At 46.0% G+C, this 26,967-nt stretch overlaps 1 protein-coding gene across 1 annotated transcript; it reads right to left on the bottom strand.

Moving 5' to 3' along the window:
* Window positions 1-243: 243 nt before the first annotated feature.
* LOC142578372 (glutamate receptor ionotropic, kainate 2-like) lies at window positions 244-26,937 on the bottom strand. The gene is made up of 7 exons (XM_075687767.1): window positions 26,825-26,937; window positions 21,808-21,898; window positions 7,695-7,856; window positions 7,086-7,233; window positions 5,586-5,803; window positions 3,219-3,508; window positions 244-484 (listed from the first exon to the last, which is right to left on the bottom strand). Exons 1-7 carry the CDS (start codon window positions 26,878-26,880, stop codon window positions 244-246), a joined length of 1,206 nt encoding a protein of 401 aa, XP_075543882.1. The 5' UTR covers window positions 26,881-26,937.
* Window positions 26,938-26,967: the final 30 nt, after the last annotated feature.

Raw genomic sequence — 26,967 nt, 5'->3', positions numbered from 1 at the left:
TCGCCAGATGGCGCCACAATCACGCGTCGTGGTGCCAAAATCGAAGCATGGCATGCTCTTATCATCATGACATGCGTGCAGCGAGATATACACATCATATGCCTGATACCGGTTCGCTAAACACAGTTCATGTAAAGCACAGGCAATAATAAATAAATAAATAAATAAATAAAGTGGCTAATTTGTTGCCCGATGCAAATCGCCGCTAGTAATATTGTTTATACAACAAATACTTCATCTGATTCATGCCGTTTGCATAATGTAGAAGTCTGAAACTGCTGTACCACCGATAAGCAGCTCGAGCAGGAATCCAATGGCTGATGCAGCGCTGAACATGAGGTAGATGAAGAAGATGGACTGCATCTCGAACATTGACAGCGGGCTGTACGCGTCCTCACCGGAGCCAGAGGCGCACTTCTGCCAGTCGCCGTACTCCTCCTCCATCCAGGCATCCAACAAGCCGGTCTCCTTCATCCAACTGATTCTGGTCTCAGAAGAAGGATAGGTGAAGTGATGTACAACTAAGCAGGGCAATCGCATTTCCGCAACGCCACCAAGTGGTACGAACTCCCACAACGTGAAGCTAAGAAAAGGTGTGCGGTGTCGACCAGGAGCAAGAAGCGAGCCAGGCTTGTTTTCTCAGCATATTCAAGGCCCTGCGTACGTAGGCCCACTCAAGCCCACTCAGTGCGTAAAGTATCAATACAAATCACGCTAATTTACGCTACGTTACCTACACTCTTAAGAAAAGGTCATAGTAGTTACTATCTAGTGTCACACCGTTTGCTTCCTTAGTATAAGTGCAGCTGGTAACGGTAGAGTCAGTAACATAGCTGACTAAACAATGTAGTCACTGTTACTAATTGGTCTCAGCTGCCTATTCCGAACACAGTGAGCACTGCCGGTTTCAAAGTTTCTATTGTGTAACATATATATTGTGCCCATTGTGGAATACGCCATAGCTGGTCCGATATATGCTGCACAGGAGAGAATCCTTGCATCAGGAGGCGCGAAGTGCGTTTGGTATTGGTAGCGTAAACCCGTTCATAACAGCAGTCCGTAACAGTAGTAATAGTAGTAGCAGTAGTAACGTAACAGTAAGTTACGTTACTAACTCTATAGTTACCCACTGCAGTTACACTAAGGTAGAAAATGGTGTGACGCTAGGTAATAACTACTGCAACGTCTTTTTACGAGTGTAGTTTTGCTGAGCCTACTGACATCAGGAACTCAAGACATTCCGGCAGACACCATCTATGATGCTAGGCTAAGCCTAAGGCTCACACACCCACTTTATTCAGCTTTTATTCCATAATCGTTCCGTTTATCTGTTGTGCCCATGAAAGCTATCACGGGATGGTGCATGCTGAAGTATGATACCCACAATTAATTCATGGGTGGCAACAAGTGGTTTCACTCTATGGCGCCGAAGTATGAAACCCACAATTCATGGGTGGCAACAAGTGGTTTCACTCTATGGCGCCGAAGTTCGGCTTTCTGCCCATAATAATATCACTCAGGTGTGTCTAGGGGTTAAGAGCAGAGTTGAGCGCGACCTTTTCGCAAAGCAATAATGTAGAGTGAAGCATGCTTACGATTATGATTCAATCGCTTTCTCTCAGCACCACATTTTTTTGTCCTATGTAAAAGTGCGTGCGAGCCAGTCCGGCCAATTTTCGAGTCCTTGCTCAAGCGTACATGCGCCGTCTGTGAAATCGCTGAGATTACGTGTGTCGCCGCGAGGGAAGCGAGCGCCGGGAGAGGAAGGCGCCTGTAGTTGGAGAGGAGAATCGCGGCCCAGGAAAAATACGGAGGAGCGCGCGGCGAAGCAACGCTGCGTTGAGCAAAGCGGGGAAGGAGAAAGGAGGCGAAAGGTTGCTGAGGAGGAGGGTAGTCAGAGGCGCGCTGGGTTGACCTTCTCTGGCAGTAGATATCAGTTATGTGTGCGCTATGGACGTACCGGGTCCGTCTCTTAATCAACAGGCCGAGCGCCGAGCAAGAAGAACGGAGCAATGGTACATGTGGCGGCAGGCTGAGCGTGAGTCGACCGACCCCGAAGTCGTCGGCAAGCGCTGGGCACAAGCTGAACAAGACCGAGAGAATATGCCTGCTTGGCGGGACCAGGAGACTCCCGAACATGTTATGCGGCTTGCGATAGGGCGCATGTGTCAGGCAAGATGGCATAGCTTAGAAACTCTGGAACAGCACCCATACGCTTGCGCGTAACCCGAGCTCATCAAGTGAAACGTCACTACAATTATTGTCTTTGTAAGGAGCAGAAAATTAAAACTTGACAATACATTGTCGCGAGTGCGCCTGTCATCCTCTGCTCAATGATACTAACGTGTTGATGCAGCACAGGTATCAGTTCGTTAGAAAAGTTGCTGAGGCATTCTACATATAGCGCATGTCAGATCTCTGTATCAGTGCTCCGTCCGCATCACTCTACCAAAGTGAAATGGATTTTCTATTAAAATCCTGGGGCTAGGAAACTATGTGATAATTTTGGTTCCTTCTATTGGTTATTTTGCCTTGTTCCTTCTCTTTGTGGCTTTTATGCAGTGTTTGCGCATCGCGAAAGAAAAATGTTAGGAGGGTGTGTGCTTTTATTAATGTTTTGGTTAGTAGCGGGCATTTGTGTCCGGTCCTTCTCTTCGCCATGCGTGTATTGGGCCTTTTATAAATATGCGTGAAAGCCAACTCCGCCAGTTGTCACTGCAGAGTCCGGAATTTCTCGTTGCAGTTTGCCTTTAGGCGACCATGTGTAAGAGTGCTAACATGAACCAATTAGTATAGGCACAGTGCTCAGCGACTGAAGCGCGATACTCGGACCGCGTAGCGGCTGGCACTTTTCGAGCCCCCTGTGAGCGCTGGGCGACCGCCCAGGGACCAGATGCAGACACAACGCGTCACATTGGCTCTCGCATTCACGTGATATAAAAAAAAGCGTCAGCCCGGTGTCCCCAGCGCCCGTCGGTAGCGCAAAAACGGCATGCAATCACGCGCTTAGAGTATCGCGTTTCAACCGCTGATCACTGCAGGCGTCACAGCTAGAGTAAAAGCCCATATGACAGGAAAGACGTAAGGGACGCATGAAAGGCTTTGCAATTAATGTTTGCTATTCGCCCATTCCTTTTGTCTGTCCCGTCCAATGAAATATTATTCCATTTAACTTAAGCGCAAATTACTTCTTGGGAGGCGATAACCGTGCTACTAACCGTTGGTTAACTGCGGCGACGAACGCTGGGTCTTCGTTTCGGTTGAGCGCCACGGCAAACTTGTGCGGAAAGAACTGCTCCCGCGAGAAGTAGAAGGTGCCTTGTCTCAACACGCCACAGCTGGCCGCCACGTGGAAGCGCATCGTGGTAGCGTCACTGACGATGACGGCGTCCCCATTCTGCACAGCGATGAGGTTCGCTCTGGAGTAGAGCGACTTGGTGTCGAACGTGCCGTTGCAGCGAGCAATCATCTCCCACACGGCTTGGTACTCCGGCACATTCCGAGAATCCTGCGACGAGGATGACGGCTTCATGCAGAACGCGATAAAAGTCTGCGATCTCCAGTGAGAAATGTGTTCGCAGTTGCGACAACAATATAAACCAGTGCCAGTGTTGAATACGTTCAACTTCGAAGCAGCCCCACTGGGGAAGGTGTTTTTTCTTTAATATTCATTTCGTTCCGTTGTATGTTTTCATCCTGTTCAATTTTAGACGCTTCTCTTCGGTAACTTTTTGTGACATCCAACAAGCCGATACTAGACTAGTATGCAGAACTGTGGGCCGTAGAGGCAGATAATGTTAGCAGCAGTCGATCCAGGTGCCCAAAAGTGCCCAAAACTGAGCATGCAGATTGGCGCACAAGGTTGTAGTTTGGAATGGTCGGTTTGTTATGCTGCGAAGCTTAAACACTGTGACAAAGATGACGAAAGCTACAAGATGCAAGAACGAGCAGGCGTACGTACATGTTACTGCAAATTAATTTGAGCCTTTAGACCACTGCTCAATTTCCTAGCACGTAGCGCGTTTCGCGTCCTAGTCGTGGTATGTCGCTCCCATTCAAACGAATGCAGCGCAGCCATTGGCTGTTGTAATCATCCAAAACAAATCGTATGGCTAATCCTTGAGGCGCTTTTGCTGGATGCTCTCCCTGTGCAGTTCCGAAGGTTGTCCCCAAGTGCGGTTCAACTGGTTAAATACTGAAGGCCGCCGGACATATTGGTCACGCCAGGCGCAGACCCGTGAAGCAAATAAGGGGGGATCGTGTACCGCATAGACAACCTCCGCTCAAGTTTTTGCGCCGACAACAGCGCTCGTATTTCACCTACCGGAGTGAGACCGCACTCTCAGTGGTGCTCACGCCCGAGCACGCCGCATATCGCTTAGCTACAGCTGCAACATGCTCGCTTTGCAGGTGGTCACTTCTTCATTTTCGCGCTGCCGGCAACCTCACGTTCGATCTCGCTAGCGGCACTAGCGGCAACGTTGGGAGGGCGTCTAAACAGTGCCTAGAATCCCTGCCACGATCGGTTACGGCTCTCACTGACACCGAGAGCCACAGATAATACCGCGGACCATTCGCTCAAACTTTGCAAGCATCTTTCGAGACGTATATATGAGAAAGCTGCAGGAGGCCGCGCAGCCTCTCTTTAATATCGCGGCCGGAGCTGCAATGGTGTCCGTGTGCATCTGCGTACCATTTTGCTGACGTTAGAGATAAGAAAATCTGGCTGGATAAGAAATCTGGTACGGATTGCGGCCAAAGATTGGCTCACGTGCGGGCAAGGTTGAAGCGACGATTGCTTTGTCCCAGAAATGATCCGTGTTTAACAGAGTATGGCATGCAACTTTCTGCGTATGGCGTCTACCGTGTAGATGGTATCAACTCAAAATATGCACCCCGCTAATGCACGTATACATAGAGCGCCCATGTTTAATACAGGGCCCGTAACAAAGAAAGCATGTTCTTGGGCAAAATCTCCTGTAAGAGCAGATTCCAACCAGTCTTATGCTGGACACGTATTTAGCGAAGACGGCTGGCCAATGGCGAAGAGAACTTAGGAACATAAAAGCATTGTGAATGTGACCCCGCATCATTTCAAGATTCATCGGTTATATTTGCTCCTGCTTTCTTGCCGTGCTGCTTCACCGTCGTGACCATCTGCCACTTCCTTCGTCAAATATTCCAGACTAGATCAGCAAAGGTGAGACGTATTTCCTGAACTCGTTGTGGTTGACCATTGCTTTTCGTCCCCTTCGAAATGTGGCCGAAGTGGTCGGGCATCGAACCCGCGACTTTGTCGCTCGGTAGCAATACGCTATAGTCACATTAGCTACTGCACCTGGTTATGAAAAGTTTTGGTTAAGTTAAAGCTGAAATTCAGGCTCAGGCACTTCAGCAAGTACGTATGCATTGCTCCTGCGTCTTTGAATCATGAACGCCAAGTCTTTCCTTCCGAGTAGCGATCACACACCATAAGTTGTTGAATATTTACATTTTGTTACGCCAGACTAATACTGTGTGATGTGTAGTCAGTCTAACTGGGGAAATGCTGAAAACGCTAAAGGTGCCGTCTGTTCGATACGTACCCTTAGCAGGGATTCATAGGCGGTGCCCTCCCATATGAAGGTCTTCATGTCCTCGTGTTCGGCGAGCTCCTTCATGGAATCAATGCGGTCGGGTTCGGGTCGCACCATCATTGTAGCCTTCATGTGACCCGTAAAGGCGTTCATAAGCACCAGCACCGTCAGCCACCACATGGCGAATACGATCCTGGATGGCGTACCACGCGGCGGCCGTGGCGAAGCTGTGCGGAAGAAGCGATGTAGAGTAATTAGTCAGTGGTTGCAGATTTCACACTGCCGCAGCTAAGCATCATGACTTCCTTGCAGTGGCCATTCGGAAGGCACTCATAGCCACGGTTTTCCTTGCGGTACGGATTCCAACCAATGCTCATGAAATTGTCCAATGCCGAACTCAATAAAGTATTCCAGAACTTAAATTGACTGCTTTCGGGTGGTTTGAAGTGCTCAATGTACGTACACCATGTGTGAGATATGGAACGCAAGGCATGAAGCTTACCCATATAATGTGATTTAATTAAAGACTCCTTCTATCCCTGTAATGCCGACGGTCTGGACCCTGGATGAAGCTTTAGAGGATATATCGCATTGGGCTGCGGTTATAAGATATTAATTAAGTACTTTATTTTATTGTGCAATATATAACTGAGAATCTTTTTTTCGTCCCAGAAGTGCTTACACTTTTTTTATTGCGAAGTATACTTTACTTCAATCACCCGGTTAGGATCTGTAATGTGTCTCTGCTACGTTGAACGCATCTTTTCTATCGTTCGTGTTTACTGGTTTCGGCATTGGGCGAGCGCTTCAGCCCATTCGGAATCGCATTACAAGAGTCATTCCCTCCTGGAGTAAGCCGTTTTGTTCATTCTACGGAATAAAGCAGATTGTCCGAGTGCGTCGATTCAAATCACATACATTTCCTGACGCAAGAGTGCCGAAATTTGCAGACAGAGTGCCCCACAGGTAGCAATTTACACTAAAGCATGTAGTCCAGCTGTATTTCTGCAATAAATTGCCTTAAACCCAAACGCAATAATTCTCACAGCAATTCACGAGTATAAATTTCAACCACTTAGCCATCATATGCCTGAACAAAGTTATAACATCTTGAAATCGTTCGTCCAGACAGTGCTGTCCTATGAGAATAGTACGGCACTCAACGCGATGCGTTCTGCATAATTTATGCAGATTATGCACTCAGGTGCTCCGCTTATAACATTTACTTCCACTTGAAGTTAAATTCGCGTTTATTTTTCAACATTTAATTAAATGTGCGGTTCTGGGGGCTTTAGCTTAATATGTGTTTCATGCACAGCGTTGTCTTTGTTAGTAGAGCCAATATTTATCATTCGTTTGTGAAAAACCTTTCTTTTAGGACGTAGTTACTTAACCTAGAAAAAGAAAACCACTGTGGCAGGGTGACACCCATGCAAACAGTAATACGACCAATGCTGTACCTGTTAATTATTGGGCACATGTACTTCATCACTCTGAACTGGTTCTCACCTTCGTAGAATAAAATAGAGAAATACATCCACCAGTTTGAGAACAGCATGTCTTGGACGGAAGGGCCCGCGTTCTCTTTTCCGAATATGTCGATCATCAAGGCCGCGAACACGCAGAGCAGCAGGGAGACCAGCAGAGCTATCCACACCTACCAACAGTCCACGTACCAGTATTAGAAACAACACGCAAAACTCGTCGTACTGTGCATGCCAACTACCTTTCAAGCAACGCTCCTGATAACTCGTGAGCTACAGCGCCCGCTGTCAATTGATAGAAGCCAAAATTTGTGACTTAGCGATGGCTGTCTCTTATTGCGCGAGAACCCACAAATAAATAACTTCTGAAGTACTCTAGAGGGTAATCGATAGTTGACAGTTTGATTCATTAGTCACAATAAAACTATTTGGATTTCCGAAAATTCCCCATTATTTGCGCACGAATGATAAATAACATGTATATAGATACGTGCCGGTGTGTGGGCTTCCTGAATGCTTGTTTTGAATATAATGCCGTGCCTCCCCGAACTCTCGATGCACATGCGCGACCTGTGTGTCCGACGAGGAATGAGCCTATTCGCTTTCGATAAACTGACGAGACTGCTTCGTTCACCTCCGAATCGAATGCCATCAAGGTGCCGAAGATGCTTGCGTGAATGACGTTGGGAAAGCCGGCCAGGATGGTCAGGTAGTCCGTAGTCACTTGGGAGCTGAATGTGGTCACTTGCGAGCGACCGTACGTCATCACTAAAGGACCCAGAGCCAGATCGGATTTCTGCATTTGAACGAAAAATTAAGTGGTGCTTTATCACGCCGTACGTAGACGCTTACGGGCTCTAGCACTCTGCGGCGGAACATTACGACGCATGTTAAATTTAGAACAGCGCAGCATAATACTGTCAGCATTACAATATGGGCTCAAATATTTTTATAGGATAGAGAACACCGCGGAGTTAGAACTCAGCGGCGACATCCGTCGTAGCTCTGGTTTAGTTTTCGTGGATAAAGTCCAATCAGTTATTATTATTGCCGTAGCTTTAAGACTGGCACAATGTGATTCAACGAGTAGTTGAGGAACAATTTACAAGGTAATCGTGGTTTGATCTCCCACTGATTCATGCCTCTGTGTGAAAAAACGAATATATCGCCACATTTCACAGTTACATGCGTGCGGATGTTTTTATTTCCGTTGCGGTCTGCATTCCGCTGTTGCAGCAAGCGTTTTACGGTTTCACTGCGCCGTCTGTGGGCTACCGGATGCAGTTTGATATACTACAAGGCCCAATATTACTATCCCCAAATCTGTTGACATTGTGATCTACGCATGAGGAAATGCTGTGGCTGCTGGAACTAATTTTGGCTTTCTTCCTTGATATGGCACCGATAAAAAAAAGAACAGCTCGGCTTAAAAAAAGTAGACGACGGCATGCAACTCAAAGAGATAAACGTGAAAAATGCAAGGAATGAGTGGGTAGGTAACAGCATAATGCGGAACAAAAAACATCAAAACAGTGAGTCCAATGCAAATGAGCTGAGTCAGGTATGGCTCCCAGAGGAACATTTCGCAGCGAAACTGTTAGTATGGATAGAAACGTTCGAAGACAATGTATGCGTGTTTTCACGGTGTACTTGGCGAACTGGATAGTTGAATGAGTTCCTATTTAGAAAAAACAAGCAAGACATTCAAGTTAGAGATGCTGCGAAGGCATATTTTGGAGTGTTTGGCTTCATTGTGGGTAAATAAATTTGCTAAACCCTCGTGTTCTGCATCTTTAAAAGCTTGGATGAAACGTTTACAACGTTTCACCATTCATCTGAAAGAATGAATAGTGACAGAAATATTACAAGACTTGGTTATATAAAGACTGAGACTGATGCTCGGGAAATCGTTATTTATCAAAATTATTCATCGGTACCTTTTTTCCTTTCCGTATACGTCCGTGGGCAATGTTTTTTACACCTACTTAAAAATCACCTTCATTGTCTTATACTATTCCAAAGTAATTTACCTTTCCACTGTCAGTAGCGTATAGACTTCACAGTTCTAATTGTTGACGGTAGCAGGAATAAGGGAATCGGCGCGACTCTTCGGGGAGCGGCAAAAAAGAAAGACATTGCATTGTCATGGAACAAGTCAGAGCTAACACATTGGAAGCGATATTTAACAAAAGGGCAAAAAATAGCTTCACTCATGTTACTTTGGCTTCGTATAAATGGCGAGATGCGCGCATTTAGCTTGCATCGGAGCATACAGAAAGGGAGAGAAAAGTTCTGGTGAATAATTTTCAGAAATAAAGATTTCCGGACATCAGCCTTTATTTAACGACCTGTAGTGAAAAAACCACCCATAATTTCTATACCAATAACATCTCATGACATGCGGGAAAAACGGGTTTTTATATGGTATCCTATATGCATGGTATCGTAATTTTGGATAATGGGAGTCAGGGTGCTCAAATGATATTGCGCAACAAAAAAAAAAAACAAAACGACACGGACGTAACAAAAGACGACACACCAAGCGTCAACTTGCCCAACTTGCCCGGAATGCTGCTCTCATTAAGTCCATTTCTAGTTCAACGGGCCTTTTTCTAAATGTTCTTCGTGATCGTCTGTGTCGTTTTTTTGTTGCGCAATATCATTTGAGTACTGGATTAAGAGCTTGCCCTGAATTATAAGTCATGGTTCATATAGGTTTCAAGAGTGCTTTCATATTTAGAGAAGATGAGGAATATGTATTGAAACGCGTGTGTTGAAAGCTGCAAATGTGCAGATGTATTACGAACTTGGTAAATAATTACTGAATATATGTTGCCTATCTAATTTCCTGTCGGACGCAAAAGGCCCATTTGGATTTTATGGTATTCTTGTTCAACTAAACACGCACGTGGTCTATATTTCATAGAAATTGCAAACATCCTGCTGGTGACGTACGATCAAAGTTGAAGCTGCAGTATATGTCAAATACACATTTGGCTGAGAAACAATGAAAATTGGGTCCGAGATTATCAGCAGAGAGAATCCTCAAAGATCTCAACGGGATACAAAGTTGAAGTTTCAAGGTTAAAACGGAAATTTCGTGGCTGATGCAGGGGCAAGTTTTCGAGAGCCTCAGATAATTACAGATTTTGCTAAAAATTACATAAGCGAGTGCTCGAAAACCTTATCCAGCCTTCATCGGCAATGCTCCCCGGTGTCTATAAAGAAGTGTATGTTACACTTAGTTCACAATAGGTGCAAGTGTGGTCCGTGTTATTGGTGATTTGTGCAAAAGCTCAGAGTGGCTGTCCTAATTGTGGGCGTTTAAAATAACTACTGAACACTCCTCCTCGCCCTCTTTAATGCGTTGTACGAGGCGCCCGCAGTATTTTACGAAAATTAAACATGCAATTTGTATATATACTGTGGCAAAAAGGGGCAGGCTAACGGGAATATGTAGGCAAATTAGAGCAAGTGTCCGAAAGTGGGATATGCGGGAAACATTCTAAATTACGTAGTATTTTTTTACAGGTGATAGACATACTTAATGCCACTGCTTTAAGGAAACAGCTTCTCTGAAATTTTGGCTATGATTCTGGGAGGTCGCACCAGCCTGTGGCAATTGTCTTTTTCTCCATGTGAAGTCTAACTTAGATGCACAGAAGTCACAAGCGTTTTATTGAAAAAAAACCTAACATGTAGAATGTTGTAATATTTGTGATTGTCATTGGTAAACGTACAACAATGCCTTCTTTTATAGTATCCTATGAATTCTCTAGAATGCAGTTACATACTTGAAATGTAAGCCAGTCAGCCAGTCACTCTACAACATTGAGCATAGGTTGTGATGCGTGACCAACCTAAATTCAGGAAAGCAGAATGAGCCGAACATACACTTACTTGAAGCTTAACCTAGAAACATTTTATTCATTTACAGGTCGCTGATATACTTTTATATGCTCGTCATGTAATTGTTGCAGTTTCAAAAATATGGAGATCCAACGCACTGTGGGAATCGATGTAAACGAAACATTCCGTGCTGGATCCATTGATTGGCGATAATTAGCAGTGATGTTAATGGCCAAAGCTTAATTTCTTCATCGTTTAGTCTAACACGAGAGTGGTGACTTGATGTTAAACGTTACCTTACTAGCATCACTGCTGTTTGTCTGCGTAGTAAACAGAACACACAGGGAGAGGTGTTTGCTTGAGGCGTTGTTGTGTACCATAATTCATAACCTCTGAGAGGGCTGAGCGCAGTCTCTGCCTCACATGGCACATCGCACCGTGGCAGAAGTATTAAATTTGAATTGGATTATGGGGCTGGTACGTTCCAAAACCCCAATCAGATTATGAGTCACGCCGTAGTGGTGAACTCCGGATTAATTTTGACAGCGTGACTTTCTTTAATGCGTCCCAAAATCTGTCCCAAACTGCACGTGCGTTTTTTCTCCCCCCCCCGTCAAGGAGAGAGAGAGAGAGAATGATAAATGAAAGGTAGGGAGGTTAACCAGGACTGAGCCCGGTTGGCTACCCTACACTGGGGAAAGGGAAAGGGGGACGGAAAGATTAAAAAAAGAGAAAGTCCACTGGGCAACCGGCTGCCCCGGCTGGGCTTAACTCCAAGGCCTCTAGCAATGAAATAGCCGCAAAGCAGACGCGGCGGGCACAGAAGTGTTGATTTGACGGTCAACCGCTTCCGTAGTGTCACATGGACCCTGTGGTGCGCTTTAATTAATGCGGCTCTGCTTCTGCACGCCCTGCGTAGTTTGTCTGCTTTACATATTTGCATAATGTTTATTTTTCAGAAATGGCAGCAACGTACTGTAGCGTACCTTGAACTTAAGCTTATCCAGTTATACTGTTCTGTCACTAAAGTCGCGCATAGTTTGTCTTACATTCTTGACAAAGTTATTCCTCGGTATTTTGAAAATGACAACCAGCAAACAAATGTCATGAAATAAAACACCGACAGCTCATGCCTTTTATGTTAAATCTTGTCAGTCTTAAATATTAAAACGGTGATACAATAATAGAAATCTGAAAATGGTAGAACGTATCTAGACCGACTTTGCACCATGTCCGGGATTGGCCCACGCAAGTAGCCGCGTTTCTACTAGAAAGTTCGCCTCCGTGCATAGCGTTCGCCGCCAGCGCTTCCCGGTAAACATTGCGGTTACATAAGCTACAGTTGCCGGGAAGCGTGGGAAGCATTCAGAGAGCTTTGAATACTATCGCGTCCGTCCAACCCTAAATGGCGAAGCTCAAGCGTTCTCCAGCTTTTTATTGCAGTATCATTTACACGAACACTCCATGCAAGCTTTCATCGTCATCTGTTATTACAGATAAAAATGCTGATTTATTCAGTTTTAATACGTTTTCTGAAGAACGCCCACATTAGCTGTGTGTTTTCCCACCGTGTCAGAATTTCAGCGCTCGGTGGCGTAATATAGCATTAATCACACAGATTGTTGCACAGAGTAAGCTGTATGCTAAGGCGTAAAGTAAGACAGCTTTGCTCGCTGTAATGACTTTTAACACAGCTATGGAGACTCCTGCCAGCTTGTGCCATCGTCTTCCCACAGGTGGTAACCTGGGGCGGCTTGCACAAACACTTAAAAAGAAAATAACAAATTTAAGAACGGGCTCTTGTGCGAACTTGGCGTTGTCTAGGGAACATTTAATAACGCGTTCTTAAATTTGCTATTAATTTCCTTATCAGATATTCATGCAAGACTTTCCTGATGGTACAGGGTTTCCACAGCGACGCACTGCGTTCCTCACATGGCGCTAACATGACTTTGCGTGTTAATTTACAGAACGACAGTCGAGAAGCGCCAGCGAAACGCTAATCGCACTAAAGCAAATAGATATTACATACGCGCCAAGACCACTCGTTAGTCCAAACGCACGAACAACGTGCCACTGAATTTGACGCTTGCACTGCATCTCAACACCGGGGAGCACAGACGCTGCGTTGAGTAAAAAAATGGCAGTGGTTTAGCTCGGCTATGCCAGGATATACATTGCGAAAGCTAAGGCATAGCATGCTTAGCCTTGGTTAATCTTGATTTCAAGTCCAGGTTAGTCTGGTTGTCCAGCTATGTTGCAGCTTTAGCCAGTCGTTCGGCGCGCTGTTCGTCTGTTTCCTGGGCGATTCGTTTCCTCTTCATCTAGTTCTGATGTCCATTCCAGGCCTCCTCCTGCTTATCAGAATTGTCGCCGTCCATACTGCCGCCTCAACTCTGGTTGCGGCGCACGCGAGCCCTCCTTTTCAATCCTCCGAGATGTTATCAGGCATGCGACGCAGCTGGCGACGCGAGCAGAGGCGAGCGCAAAGACGAGGAACGTGGTGTGACGTCATACCAAAGGGCGGCGGCAGAAAGGCGTGGCGCTGCGCAGCGGCGGAACACCTGTGGCTCGGTACTACTAGTGGCGCATGCGCAGTAGGGACTAGGGAGCGAGAGAGAGAGAAATATCCGCGGCGAGGCGCGCGTTGCGATGTCATGTGCCTCCTGGGAGCACCACCATGGCGAAATCGCAAGTTCGCGGCCAGTAAAACTTTCGTGTTAAAAATGACCAATCTTTCTCCCACCGGAAAATGGGGGCAAATGAAGCTTGTCCTGTGTGCACCTGACGTTCGTCAGGGTTAAGTAACCCACAGGAACGGTGCCGGATGGCTTCGGCCTCCCGCTCCCTGAGCTCGGGATCTTCTTCTCCTTCCTGTCGGATTGCGTGGGCTTGGGTAGCTCTAACGTATGGATCGGCGTACCGACGGCGAGCCCTTTCACGGGCCAGTTCTCGGCGCCTCTCGTTGAAGGCTGCCCGTTCCTCGGGGGAACGCACAACGCTTGGCCGTCCCATCGGCTTTCCGATACTGAACTGAACCGAAACAAAGCTGGCGCAGCGCGCGCGATACCCTTTCCTGCCCTTTACCGCAGCTGCTCTGCTATGGGAGCAACTGGATTTTTTGGCGTGACCACAAAAACACCCCTTGTGAGCAAATGCAAGCTGCGCGTAAAAAGGCCGAGGCTAAATGACAACGCCGACAAAACCCTGTCATTGAAGAGCGCGACGCGGAGGCACATCGGGCTCGCCGGGAGCATGCCGCAGCAGCGGAACGCGAGGTCGAACCAAGGTGACAACGCCGACAAGACCCTGTAGTTCGAGCCGATGCTACTCGCGGTCATCGAGTTATTTCAAATGCGAAGTATTTCTAGGCGAACATTTGCTACATTGACAATACCTATCTAGCCACCTACGTCTTGGTGCTGTCATGGTCCTTTCGTTAACTTGGAATGTACCAAAATTGGCATAGTATGATAAGAGTGTATGACGAGCACCAGTGATAGATCGTCACATGATTGTCATGAATGTCATGACATGCGTGTATGTAGGTCATGAAAAAGTCGCCTACATATTCACATGTACCAAAGTTGGCACAGTACTAAAGTTGGCACATGTACCAAAGTTGGCACAAGGGTGTATGACAAACATAAATGGTAGGTCATGACAAGAATGTCATGACATGCGTGTCATGTAGGTCTTGAAGCAACCGCCTACATCTTGGTGTGTATCGAAACTTCCATAGTATGACAAGAGTGTATGACGAACATAAATGATAGGTCATGACATGAAATGGGTGTCATGTAGGCCATGAAACAGCCGCCTACATCATGGTGCTCTCACGGTCGTTCCCATCAAAGGAACGCAGCCTCAAGCGTAAACAAAGGTGGTTCGAGTCGGAGGAAGAAGAGCGCGGATATACCTCGGAAGGATCTATTCCCTTCGACCAGGAAAATTTCCCGGAAGTGCACCGTCAAGAAACCGGGCGGGGACCAGAGAAGTCCAAGATGAAGAACGCAACACCTCACCACCCTCAGTCCAGGGAAACCATTGGCCAACCACAAATGGCGGCACCAAAGGTAAGCTGGGCGCAAGTTGCAGCTCCCACTGCACAACATCATGCGAATCACAAATCGGTAGCGGATCAGAAACTTATAGAAGAAAATAGATCACTAAAAGCCAGTCTGGCAGAATTGAAGAAAGAGATGGCTGCCCTTAAGCAAACAATACACGACCTCGCAAACAAAACAAAAGAAGCGTCTACAACACATGTTAGTAAACCGACACCAACACCAGAAGAGCCCATAGGCAAGCAGCTGGAAACAATCACACATCAAGTACAGATAATGTTCGCAGAATTGCGTGCTCTTAAGAGACACGTAGACGACTCCCTAAGCTGCATCAAAGTAACCACACGAAAACGCATTAATGATAGCCCAGGAGCTCCTACCCGTCGTCCTAAAGTGATAGAGACGACGGATAGCGATAGTACCATTCATGGCTGACACGACACACAGAAACACTGAAAACCTTGAGGTATGGCAGTGGAATTGCCGTACGTTACGTAACAAACATGCTGCCCTTGCACAATATATACAGTCAGCGCCAGTACTACCCGACATTATATGCCTACAAGAAATTGGGCAATTTACACAAAAACTAAAAGGATACGAGACGTATTCCAATCCTGATTATCCTAGGGTCGCCAGCTTTGCGAGAAAAGACCTGGCCCTCAGCGTCACGTATATGCCACAGCACGACACACAGCATCAAATACTAACGGTGTGGCCATGCAAAAGAAATAAAGCCAAGACTGTAATCGTAAATATATACAGTCCTCCTCGAGAGCGAGCACCATGCTTCGATACCCTACTAATTTATGCAATATCAGACATGGAGCGAAAAGACAAGCTGCTAGTGGTTGGTGACTTCAATGCACCACACTCCGCCTGGGGTTACAACAAAGACTCAGTGAAGGGAAAATCACTAGTTGAGACGACAGATCGATACGGGTTAGAACTCATTACAATACCGGGGTGTTACACACGTTTAGGCAATAGTGTAGCGGCGGATACAACCCCAGATCTAGCTTTCTCGAGCCATCCAGGGGAGACGTGGTGGACAAATTTGGAGGAAAATTTGGGCAGTGACCATAACATTGTCTCGATAGGTATCAATTCCCCCAAAATCCGTCGCTCCCTAGGGAGGGCTTGCATTACAGACTGGACTGTATATCGAGATAAACAAGAGCAGCTCATTTTCCCAGAAGATATTGAAACCTGGGTGGAGCAAATACGCGAAACACACGAAAGAGGAACGAGGGAGATTGCTACAACATCGGATATAACAGCGGTAGACAGCCGCCTCATACATTTATGGGAAGCACGCAGAAGCCTGACGAGACGATGGAAAAGACAAAGATTAAATAGAAAGCTCAAAATACGTATAGCTCAACTAACACAGGAGGCTCATGCTTATGCACAAACACTAGAAAACAATAATTGGCACCAATTCTGTGAATCTCTACAAGGAACCTTACACACAAAAAATACATGGGCCATTTTGAGAAGCATGATAGATCCTGCAAGTACAAAAACAGCGACGAACCGAGATCTGCGATTGCTTGAATGCGAATTTCGAGACGCTGACACCCATCTCCTACACACACTAGAAGACATGTATATAGGAGCAAATTCCACGCAAAACCATGATACTCCCACATATTTAGGAAGGAACAATGAGGAGCTAGATGCCTCTATATCGGTGGCAGAGGTTTTCGCGGCAGCGCAAACTTTCAAGAAAAATACGGCGCCTGGACCGGACAAAATAACAAACGCCATGATTTGCAATCTTAGCCTCAATGCTTTAAGAGGGCTAACAGATCTTTTTAACAAACATGTATGGACTGAAGGAGGTCAAATCCCACAGGCATGGAAGCATGCAGAGATAATTCTAATACCGAAACCAGGGAAACCGACGGACATAAAAAACCTCCGACCCATATCCCTTACCTCATGTCTGGGTAAGCTTTTTGAAAAGGTTATACAGATGAGACTCACTAGGTACATAGAAAACAACAACCTTTTCCCGGAAACTATGTTCGGCTTTAGACAGCATATGTCGGTACAGGACGTGTTTCTCCTACTGAAAGAAGAAGTATTAAACACAGAGAGAGGAAATGCAGACAGATTCATAGTAGCATTAGATATCCAAAAAGCTTTCGATACCATCTCGCATGAAAGCATTTTAACGGAACTATCGAACATGCACTGCGGACAGCGTACTTATGAATACATAAAATCCTTTCTAGACAACCGCACAGCCACGATAGGGCTAGGATCCACCCGCTCAGATGTTCTACAGACCCCCAAAAGAGGAACGCCGCAAGGTTCAATTCTTTCACCGCTACTCTTCAATATAGGGATGAAAGGACTAGCGGTGAAACTACAACGGATCCCAAACTTAGGACATGCGATTTACGCGGACGACGTAACTCTCTGGACCGCAAAGGGATCTCTAGGGGAACGTCAGGAAACCCTCCAGAAGGCAATTGGCATTGTTGAGGATCATGTAACACAAGCTGGCATGGATTGCGCCCCGGAGAAGTCCGAACTAATCCGAGTAAGAGCGCCTTATACACGAAAGGACGATAGACTTCCGATAAAGCTTGCTCTGGGAGGTCAAACTATACAGGAGGTATCTAAAGCTCGGATACTAGGACTATGGATACAGGAAAATGGAGCAGTAGGGCACACGATCGCAAACCTCCGGAAAACGGTTAACAGCGTGTCTAGAATGATAAACAGAGTAGCAAGAAACAGAAAAGGCTTCAAGGAGGAAGAGACGATAAGGCTCGTACAGGCATTTATCATAAGCCGTGTAACCTTTGGCCTTCCTTTCCAAAAAGTATCAAACTCAGAGGAAACTAAAATAAACGCCCCTATACGCACAGCTTATAAGGCGGCGCTTGGTCTACCGATTTGCACTAGCACGACCCTTTTTAATGCAATGGGTATTAGCAACACGTTTGAAGAACTCGTGGCTGCAACACTGATCGCACAACGAGAAAGACTCAATTCCACGGAGCAAGGTCGCGCACTTCTCCGTCGATTAGGGTATCCACTCAGACCGGCACATTGTAACGACCAAACAGAACTACTCCCACCGAACATACGAGCGCAGATCTCTGTGTCCCCGATCCCTAAAAACATGAGCGAGAAATACCACAGACAACGCCGCCTTGCACGGGCCAGGACACTCGAACGCAGGTTCGGTAGAAATCCGGAGGTTTATTACACGGACGCGTGCAAACAGGATAGCAAAACTTTCACTGTGGTAGCCACAAACGCACAAACTACTATTTCCGCAACAGTCAGAACAGGGTCGGTGGCCACAGCAGAGGCTACTGCGGTGGCTCTGGCTATACGTGACGCGGAAAACAGAGCACGTTCTGCGGTAATACTAACCGACTCGCAGTCGGCATGTCGCCTTTTCATGGCAGGCACCCTGCCCAAACTCACCGTCAAAATCCTAAGAAGAAATCTCACGGAACACCACGCTATTACGTGGTGTCCGGCGCACGCCGGAGTGAGCGGTAACGAGAGGGCGGACCGCCTCGCTCGGGAATATAGCATCCGAGCGAGGGAACGCACTCTCGTAGAATCTCCGATCACAGCAAAAGATATCTTGGAGGCACAGAGACGAGGAAGGCAACGGTATAGCTTTCCAGACACATCCTTGGACTCAGCGCAAATGCGGGACTGGCGCCGACTACAAACCCGTACATACCCACACCTACTCCTACTACACCACATACACCCCACCCGGTATCCCAACACTTGCCCTTGGTGCGGAGGGCGGCCATCTCTTGACCATATCACATGGTCGTGCCAGAGTCGGCCACAAGAAATCCAATCACCCCTTATGGGGCAAAATTCCAACAGTAGGCAGTGGGAGGTGTGGCTAGCCAGCACGGTGCGGGAGGACCAACTGGCCCTTCTCGACCAAGCCCGGCGTGCCGCGATCGCCAGTGGGGCCCTGGACTAAGGGACCCACCCACTGGACCTGAGTGTGATTTTTTTTTCTTTTTTTAAATAAAAGTTTTATACTACTACTACTAACTCGGGTAGGCTCCCCGCACACTGCTTCGCATAACATCGATTCCAACAAGGCGTGGGGTCTGCCGCATTTTTTATCCGTGTGCGTCTGCGCACGTCAAGCCACACGTGTTCACTTCGTCAGCTTATGTTTGTGGCAATTCCTGCTGGAGCTATGAGCGTTACATCATGTAATATTCTCAATGTTGCAATGGTATTGATCGTTTTGCCTTCATGGCGAAATTGCCATTTCTTAAACGAAAAAGTCAATAAAATCGTCCAGTGGCCGGATTCGAACAGAATCTGGCACAGAAGCCTGATATTGGAACCATAAGTTTACAAACGCTTTTCCTGGGTAATAGCGTGCCGCATAATCGAATCGTGGTTAGTACACGTTAAATCTCGGAATTTATTTCAAATTCTTTAGCGCGTCATCATACACCAAAACGGGGGCTGATCCCGAAGATATTGCTGCAAAATAAAATACGAGTCCGCGACGCCACTTCTACTCCTCTGACCCGAGTAATGGCGCGACAAGTTGCGACGCGCGGTGACACCGCCCCTGTCCCAACCCAAACTAGATCAGCAACGCTTAGTCTTTCATCGACTTCAACTGGAAGTTGAATCGCCTTCCAACTTTTCTCTTTATTTATCATCATGCTTTGTAGCACATATACCAACCTTCAAAGATGAGTGGCCTATTTGTTATCCTGCGCTTCCTCCGGCAAATGTTTGTTCTATTGTAGTTTTTTGACTTCGTGTCAGCTTGCAACGCCACTTATAACGAGAGCTCAGGAACCACCATCTCTCTATTGGAAGCTCTTCAACGCACGAGTTGATCAAGCTATTCTCCTGCCTTCTTCCTGGGAGCAAATCAACACATTTAAGCTACATGCCTACTCAATCAACCTTTCTATGGTCCCCTTAAAGTGCCAGAATTACTGCCTATATTCAGGTGGCTTCACTCTTATGTGTCGCTAGCAAAGGACACATAAATAAAAATCAGGTATAAATTACAAGCTGGTGCGTACTGCCAGTTCAAGCGTTATTAGAGGGTAAAAATAAACACGATGCAAGGGTAAGACAAAGCTTGAATAATATTGCAGGTATTATTTACTGTTGATAATTGCACCCAGGCTGTCCCATTTTCCTTTCTAGTTCGTCGTTTTACACATTGTTTTTAGTCTCGGAATGCCTGGATTTGGCAGCAATAGTAACACCGTCGCACTCTTGGTATTCCTGTGTCACATAATTTTTCCTCAACCTTTCATCACCGCGTTTTCAGTGTGACTTGCATTGCATGTCCCCAAGCTAATTGAACCCAACGCTAATAGTTTTGCACATGCTGATAATGCGCGCAGTAATGAAACGTTTTTACCTGCAAACAATATTGCATGCAAGGTTGCGTCCGAAAACTACCATTATCTGATCTGTGGTGAGTGCCCTAAGCGTGCGTGCTAAATTTCTTTCATGAAAGTTGCTATGTAGGCAGTAATGCCTAAATAATGAGGTAATATAGCTAGTCAGCTTGCTCATAAAGAATGATTTCTTTTCAAGCTACCAAACAACGATATATAACGGAAAGGATTCTGTTCCACATTTTTCAAGGACTACTTCTTATTGTTAGCGTACTTTGAAAGTTCGTTTATAAAAATTTCAGACCTTCTCTACCGTATTTTAATTCAAGCTTCAAGTCTGCGTACTTTATTTTTTGCCTTGGCGCATTATTTTTTTTTTGCGAATAATTTGGACGTCTAGGTTAATACCTAGTTTTATCGATGGTCCATTCATACCGTTTACAGTTTTCTTGTAAGATGACGTTTTTTACTATGTTGCACACTTGTGATTCTGTGTAATGAAATGTATGTATTACTTACGCACAATCATCAGTAGTTGCGCATGGTTCAGTCAGAAAGAGCTTTCTTAGCTCCAGCTTTATCCTGCTACTGAATCGCATAGTTGCAGGTGTTCGTGAGAAAGTATGGCGTCTTGTGTGTCATTTATCATACGTCTACATGCAGCATCAATGTGTATCATTGCACCTGCTTTCCATTCTTTCTTTTTAGTAGCCGCGTCCCCTTTTGGATGGCTGTAAAATTCAAAGGACAAACGTTACCATGCTTTGAATGCGCGTTAAAAGAACATGTGGTAAAAATTAATATGAAGCCCTGGACTTCAGTACTTCTCATTGAGACTTTGAAGTTCCACTACGTTAAAACCTATAAACAAAATCTGATATTCATTTGATGTTTCCAATGTTAAAAAAAGACTAAAATTTTATGGATGTCAAGGAAGCATGACTATCTAACTTCTGGGCCAATGCCATACCTTTTCACTGCACACGCTAAATTCTCTCAATTAGGCGTCATATTCAAGATCATCGCTTCGTTTATTTGTAGCAAGTTGCGTGCAGACACGTTATATTGATGGTAATTTTTTTTTCTTCAGGAACGAGCCGCGCCATGGATACGCCGGAGTCTGAGCCGTCATACCGGGTTTCAAAAATTGCCTGTTTCTGCGTTAAGCCTAACTTAAGAAGCAAATGTAACAAAGCAAAGCCCTTATTAGCAGCTCGGGCATCTACATGACTGGGATGAGCATGAAATAGCGCCAGCGACGTGATGAAATAGACGTCTGGAATTTGTCTTTGGGGTAAAAGAAAGCAATCGGTGTCGGAGGAGGCGTGATAAGAAATGCTCCCCAGTATTTAGCGGAACATATGCTGCACACCAATACAAAAGATAGACGCTCGTAGAAATATTCCAAACACGGAAAGCCAAGGCAGTCTTTACTGTGCGAACTCACGTTGTTATACACCATGCCGACCATACCACTCCAGTCCCCATTTGGCAAAGGCACGCCCCACTGGCCATCTTCGGGTGAATCCACGGTGTAGCTGCGCAAATTGCGAAATTTCTTGCTTAAACGGACTTGCGGGTGTCTTGCAAAATGATTTCTTGCAGCGACACTCCATCAGAAGGTACACTCATTACGATCTAGTGAAAGTACAGAGCTATCCTGCACTTTTGCTCCCCAAAGATCAAACTATTCCACGCCTCCTATCATAAACTCAGCCGCTTGCAGTGTTGCATATTTTGTCCCTACCTACGCACATACACAAACACACATGCGCACAATGGAAGTAGCTCGAAAAAACGAAAACAAATCTACTGGACGAAACGCTGGAAGCGTAACCCAAGAACATGTATGATTGATGCTAACGGCTCTCCGTAGTACTCTTTGAGAAGTCCAATAAAATACTTTAAAAATCAAATGACGGAGTTTTACGTGCCAAAACCACGATCTTATTTTGAGGCACGTCGTAGTGGCGAACTCCGGGATAATTAGGACTACCTGGAGTTCTTTAACGTGCACCAAAATCTACGCACACGGGTGTTTTCGCATTTGGCTCCCTTCGAGATGCGGCTGCCGCCGCCAGGATTTGATCCCGGGACCTCGTGCTTAGCAGCCCAACACCACAGCCACCAAACTACCACGGCGGGCGCGCATAAAAGACTTATGTGATATACGTCCTTTGAGACATTAAGAAAACATTATTTACTTGAAATGTTCCGAACCAGCGTGCGTTCCCTTGAATACTACTGAACTACTACTTATAATTTTACGTTAACTTCAGCGCAAGAAACCATCAAGCACAAACAGAGTGCTGGCAGCTGTTTATCTTTTTCAAACATACGCACATAATTAGTGGTAACAACCACTCAAATTGAACACGCGTTGCTTGAAGTGTTCTTCCACTTAAAGGAATTTGCTATAGCGCGCACAAGACAACGCAGGGTATACCAACACATTGCATTTCAACACCACGTAGAGAAGCTACGCTGAAGTACGACATCCTCGTGAATTACTGCCTTGGTATATATCTCTATGTGCTGTTACCAATGTCTGCAGAGGCTGTATGCGAAGACTGAGAATAAAAATTTAGGCAAATAGGCGAAACCTCACGATTCAAAAACCGCGCCAGGCGCTTTGTTTTTCTTTGTTTGCTTTCACGACAGTATACCTATTCGTCCCGCACATCGTGCTTCGTACCAATTTACAGCGGTGTACTCTCATAACATGCATTGAAAAATAGGCAGCATTAATTGCTATTAACTGAATGAAAAAGCAAATGGACTGCAAACGTAAGTAGACGAACGTTCCGTGAAGAAAGCCTGTAGTGCTACCCTGTGGGTGACGACGTTACGTGACCATGGATAGGGACACCGATAGGCGCATATGAGTGTAGGATCACCTCAAAGTGTTTCTTCGTGATGGCTCAACCCTGAATCCTTTTGGGGCCGCCATTAGTTGTGGTTGCTTTGTTACCGTAGGCGCTTACAATGTCTACAACACGTCGTCTTGCCGACGTGAAGGTGGTTCGTTGTCACGCCGGCGAGCTTGTTATAACCCGCTCACAGTGTGCGTGTTTTCACGTATCTACTCTCGCTGGTCGTGTTTAATACGTTCCCTTGGTATGTACACTAACAGGGCGGCGCCAGCCGCACTACCCCCTCCTCTCTCTTACTTCCCACCGCCCACTTTTTCTTGCTTCTTTTTCTGCGTGCTATATTGCACTGAGTGCTGCTCTGAGTTGCACGCAGCCGCACTGCTATAATTTTCGAATGTAAATGCAGCACACCAGTTATTTTGCGACGCCGACGCAATAAGTTGTGCAGTCAACTGTATTTGCTTGTAACAAAAAGATATCATTACTTCGCTGTGCAAGAATGCGGTGCACTAGCATTTCCGCTTACTGATAAGTTAACATGACCTGAAACTTAAAGGCAGCAAAAATGCGTTATTGTAATACAGTGCTTAACAGTCTGACTATAAAGAACCTTATGGCATTATTTCAACAATTTCTGAAAGTCTCTAAATACTGCTGCTTGGCTGTATGTAACACATCATGCTATGTATAAACTGTACCGGAGCTGCCAACACTGTTTCCTGTCTCAAGTGAGTGAGTGAAACAACTTTATTCGGTCCACAATAGACGCGACTAAACTCAACGTCACCTGGCTAGGCCCACTCGGGTACCATCAGGTGAAACCTGACGGCCCTCTCGCGAGCCCTCTGAACTGCCAGGACTTGAAAGGTCTGGTCCTGGGCCCTAATGAGCTTCATCATTTCCTCTTGGGTGAAAGGGGGACCGGCAGAGGCGCAGCCCCACAGGACATGCTCGAAGTCCGCATAACCACCACAGAGGGGGCAGTCCGGGCTTGGGAACCGTTAGGGGTACATTGTGCGCAGTGCCGCGGGGCTCGGGTAACTGCTTGTTTGTAGACTTAAATCCCCGGACACTCAGCGTACTGCAGTCAGTGAAGAGCAGCATCGTACTTCCTATTTAACACATAAGTTTAGTTCATTCAACACCTTGCAACTTCACCTAAACGATCTATTTGAATCGTGCTTCACTGGAATAACCCTTCTGGGAGAGCCTCGTGCAGTGGAAGACTGGCATGACTACTGCCATTTTATCTGATTCATTAGTGTAGTGTTCACATGACTAAAATAAGTGCAAAGAAGGCTGTTTCCAGTCTACTGTTTTCAGTGGTGTCACATGTCGTGGGGTCAGCAGCCTAAATGTGCCCAATCTCTCATACCAGTGGTACTTGAAAAGATAAAACCAGTTTAACACTATAATATGTAGGTTATCGTACTCAGCAACATTACTGAGTTTGTCTCTTTTCACAAGTTGATGCAGGAGTGGAGTGTTCGCAACATACCACTAAAGCTGTAGAATATCATGAGAAGCGAACGAACAAGGACACCAAGTAAAACATAGCGGAAGTTACTTGAACTTACTAATTGAATCAAAGGAATGATAAATTAATGGCAATGAAAGTGGATTAAAAAACAACTTGCCGCAGGTGGGGAACAATCTCACATCTTCGCATTAGGCGCAAACGGAAGGGGGAGGGGGGTATATTGTATTCTTGAATTATCACTCACGCATTGAAACCAATTCAATAATGCACCGAAAGAACGCACAAAGCAGGTCGTATCGACACGCGGAGCACGGACTGCACGCCGTCGTAGGCCTTATTAGGCGTAGGCGCGAGGTTATTCGTTTTCCCTGTAGGCGGTATACTCCCAATTTTGGAATCGGTCAATTCGTAAATTTCACTATGTGCCGTGAAGTAAATAATTAACTTAACTAATGAATTTTCGGTAATTAGTTCAATATGTTATGACTGCAGTACACAACACGCTGTTTGTCACGTGCAAGAATAGAATGCGAGAGCCAGGCTGGGAAGATAGCCGGAGGACAGTTCCCACGCGATGCTGGGCGCTGCTAATTTTCCCGTAACGAGCTCCCCTCGCCAAAGAAGAAGCGCCACAAAGGGAAGAGAGAGTTGCCACTCCAAGGCAGGCCGAGACGACGCGAACGACTTGTGGACGTTTCCCGGAAGAAAGCCGCCACGAACTGGTGCCTGCAGACTACCGATAAGCAGCGTAAGAGACCAGTTGGGAGTAAAAAATCTTGTCTCCCATTCCCACGGCCAGACCCTCTCTGCGCCTTTGTGCCCACTAGAACTTGGGGGGGGGGGAGGGTTTGCCGGTTGGTTATTCTGTCTGCGACAGTTTTGTATGTGCTTCTTCATTGGCTGTCGGCCTGGTGGAAGATGGCCTGTGTGTGAATGGCTACTGCCAGGAGGGAGTGTTTGAATAGACTTGTTGTAATGACGGTGCGGAGAAAAAAAAAGCTCTTCGGGGCCATGTGAACGAGGTTCATCCAGGTGCTCTTTGCTGAACACGACTTTTCTGTTGTTGTTTTTTTCAGCTTGTAAATAAGTTTTCTTCAAGTGCCAGTAAATCTGTCGGTTATCGATTTCCCAACTTCCGACTGTCTAATTTCTTCAACCCGATGCCTCCGCAACGCTACCATATGAAGCCACAACAATGTTTTTATTTTTCTTGTGCTAGGAAGGTTTGTCTGTTCAAATAGACCAGCTCAAGGACAATAATTACGATATCGGCCACAGCGAATGTATAAAAAAATCCAGACGGCTTATAAATGATCACTCTGTATAGCTAAGCATTCACTCAGATGATTCGGGACAGATTTTATCGAAGCTGCTCAGTTCTTTCCGCTGCGCACACCTCCTTTCAGTTCTGTTTTAGTCATATAACGCGAATAATTCACGACGTCTTCTTTTCTGCACACATCGTCCCCCTTAACCATATTTATTATAAATGTAATGTTTCTCATATATATGCGTATTACTATCTATAAGTCGCGAACAGGTTGAACTTTCATTCAAATCGGCGTTTCGCCCACAACATGCCTTCGTCAGGTGAAAGCATCATCATCATCATCCTGGTTACGCCCACTGCAGGGCAAAGGCCTCTCCCATACTTCTCCAACTACCCCGGTGATGTATAATTGTGGCCATGTTGTGCCTGCAAACTTCTTAATCTCATCCTCCCACCTAACTTTCTGCCGCCGCCTGCTACGCTTCCCTTCCCTTGGAATCCAGCTTGTAACCCTTAATGACCATCGGTTATCTTCCCTCCTCATTACATGTCCTCCCCATGCCCCCATTTCTTTTTCTTGATTTCAACTAAGATGTCATTAAGTCGCATTTGTTGCCTCACCCAATATGCTCTTTTCTTATCCCTTAACGTTACACACATCATTCTTCTTTCCATAGCTCGTTGCGTCGTCCTCAATTTAAGTAGAACCCTTTTCGTAAGCCTCCAGGTTTCTGGCCCGTACGTGAGTACTGGTAAGACACAGCTGTTATACACTTTTCTCTTGAGGGATAATGGCAACCTGCTGTTCATGAAAGCATACACACAGATATATGAGCCTCACGTGAATCCGAGATCGCCAGCCAGCTGGTTCAAGAGGTTGGCCATAGGTCCAGACATCTGCACATCATCCTCGGTATGCGTGTCACCGGTGAAGTTCAAACGCAGCCAAGGAATCCACTGCGAACAGGCCTCCATATATTAGGC

The sequence above is a fragment of the Dermacentor variabilis genome, chromosome 4, assembly GCF_050947875.1.
Source record: "Dermacentor variabilis isolate Ectoservices chromosome 4, ASM5094787v1, whole genome shotgun sequence".
NCBI lineage: Eukaryota > Metazoa > Arthropoda > Arachnida > Ixodida > Ixodidae > Dermacentor > Dermacentor variabilis.
The sequence above is the reverse complement of the archived record's forward strand: the minus strand, read 5'-3'. Positions and strand labels throughout refer to the sequence as shown.

Excerpts from the sequence above, each read along its gene's own strand:
- LOC142578372 (XM_075687767.1), bottom strand. The coding sequence starts at position 26,880 with ATGTCTGGACCTATGGCCAACCTCTTGAACCAGCTGGCTGGCGATCTC. Across the intron at positions 3,509-5,585 it reads CCTATGAATCCCTGCTAAGG|GATTCTCGGAATGTGCCGGA; the intron begins GTACGTATCGAA and ends TCCTCGTCGCAG. Across the intron at positions 485-3,218 it reads GTCGCCGCAGTTAACCAACG|AATCAGTTGGATGAAGGAGA; the intron begins GTTAGTAGCACG and ends TTCTGAGACCAG.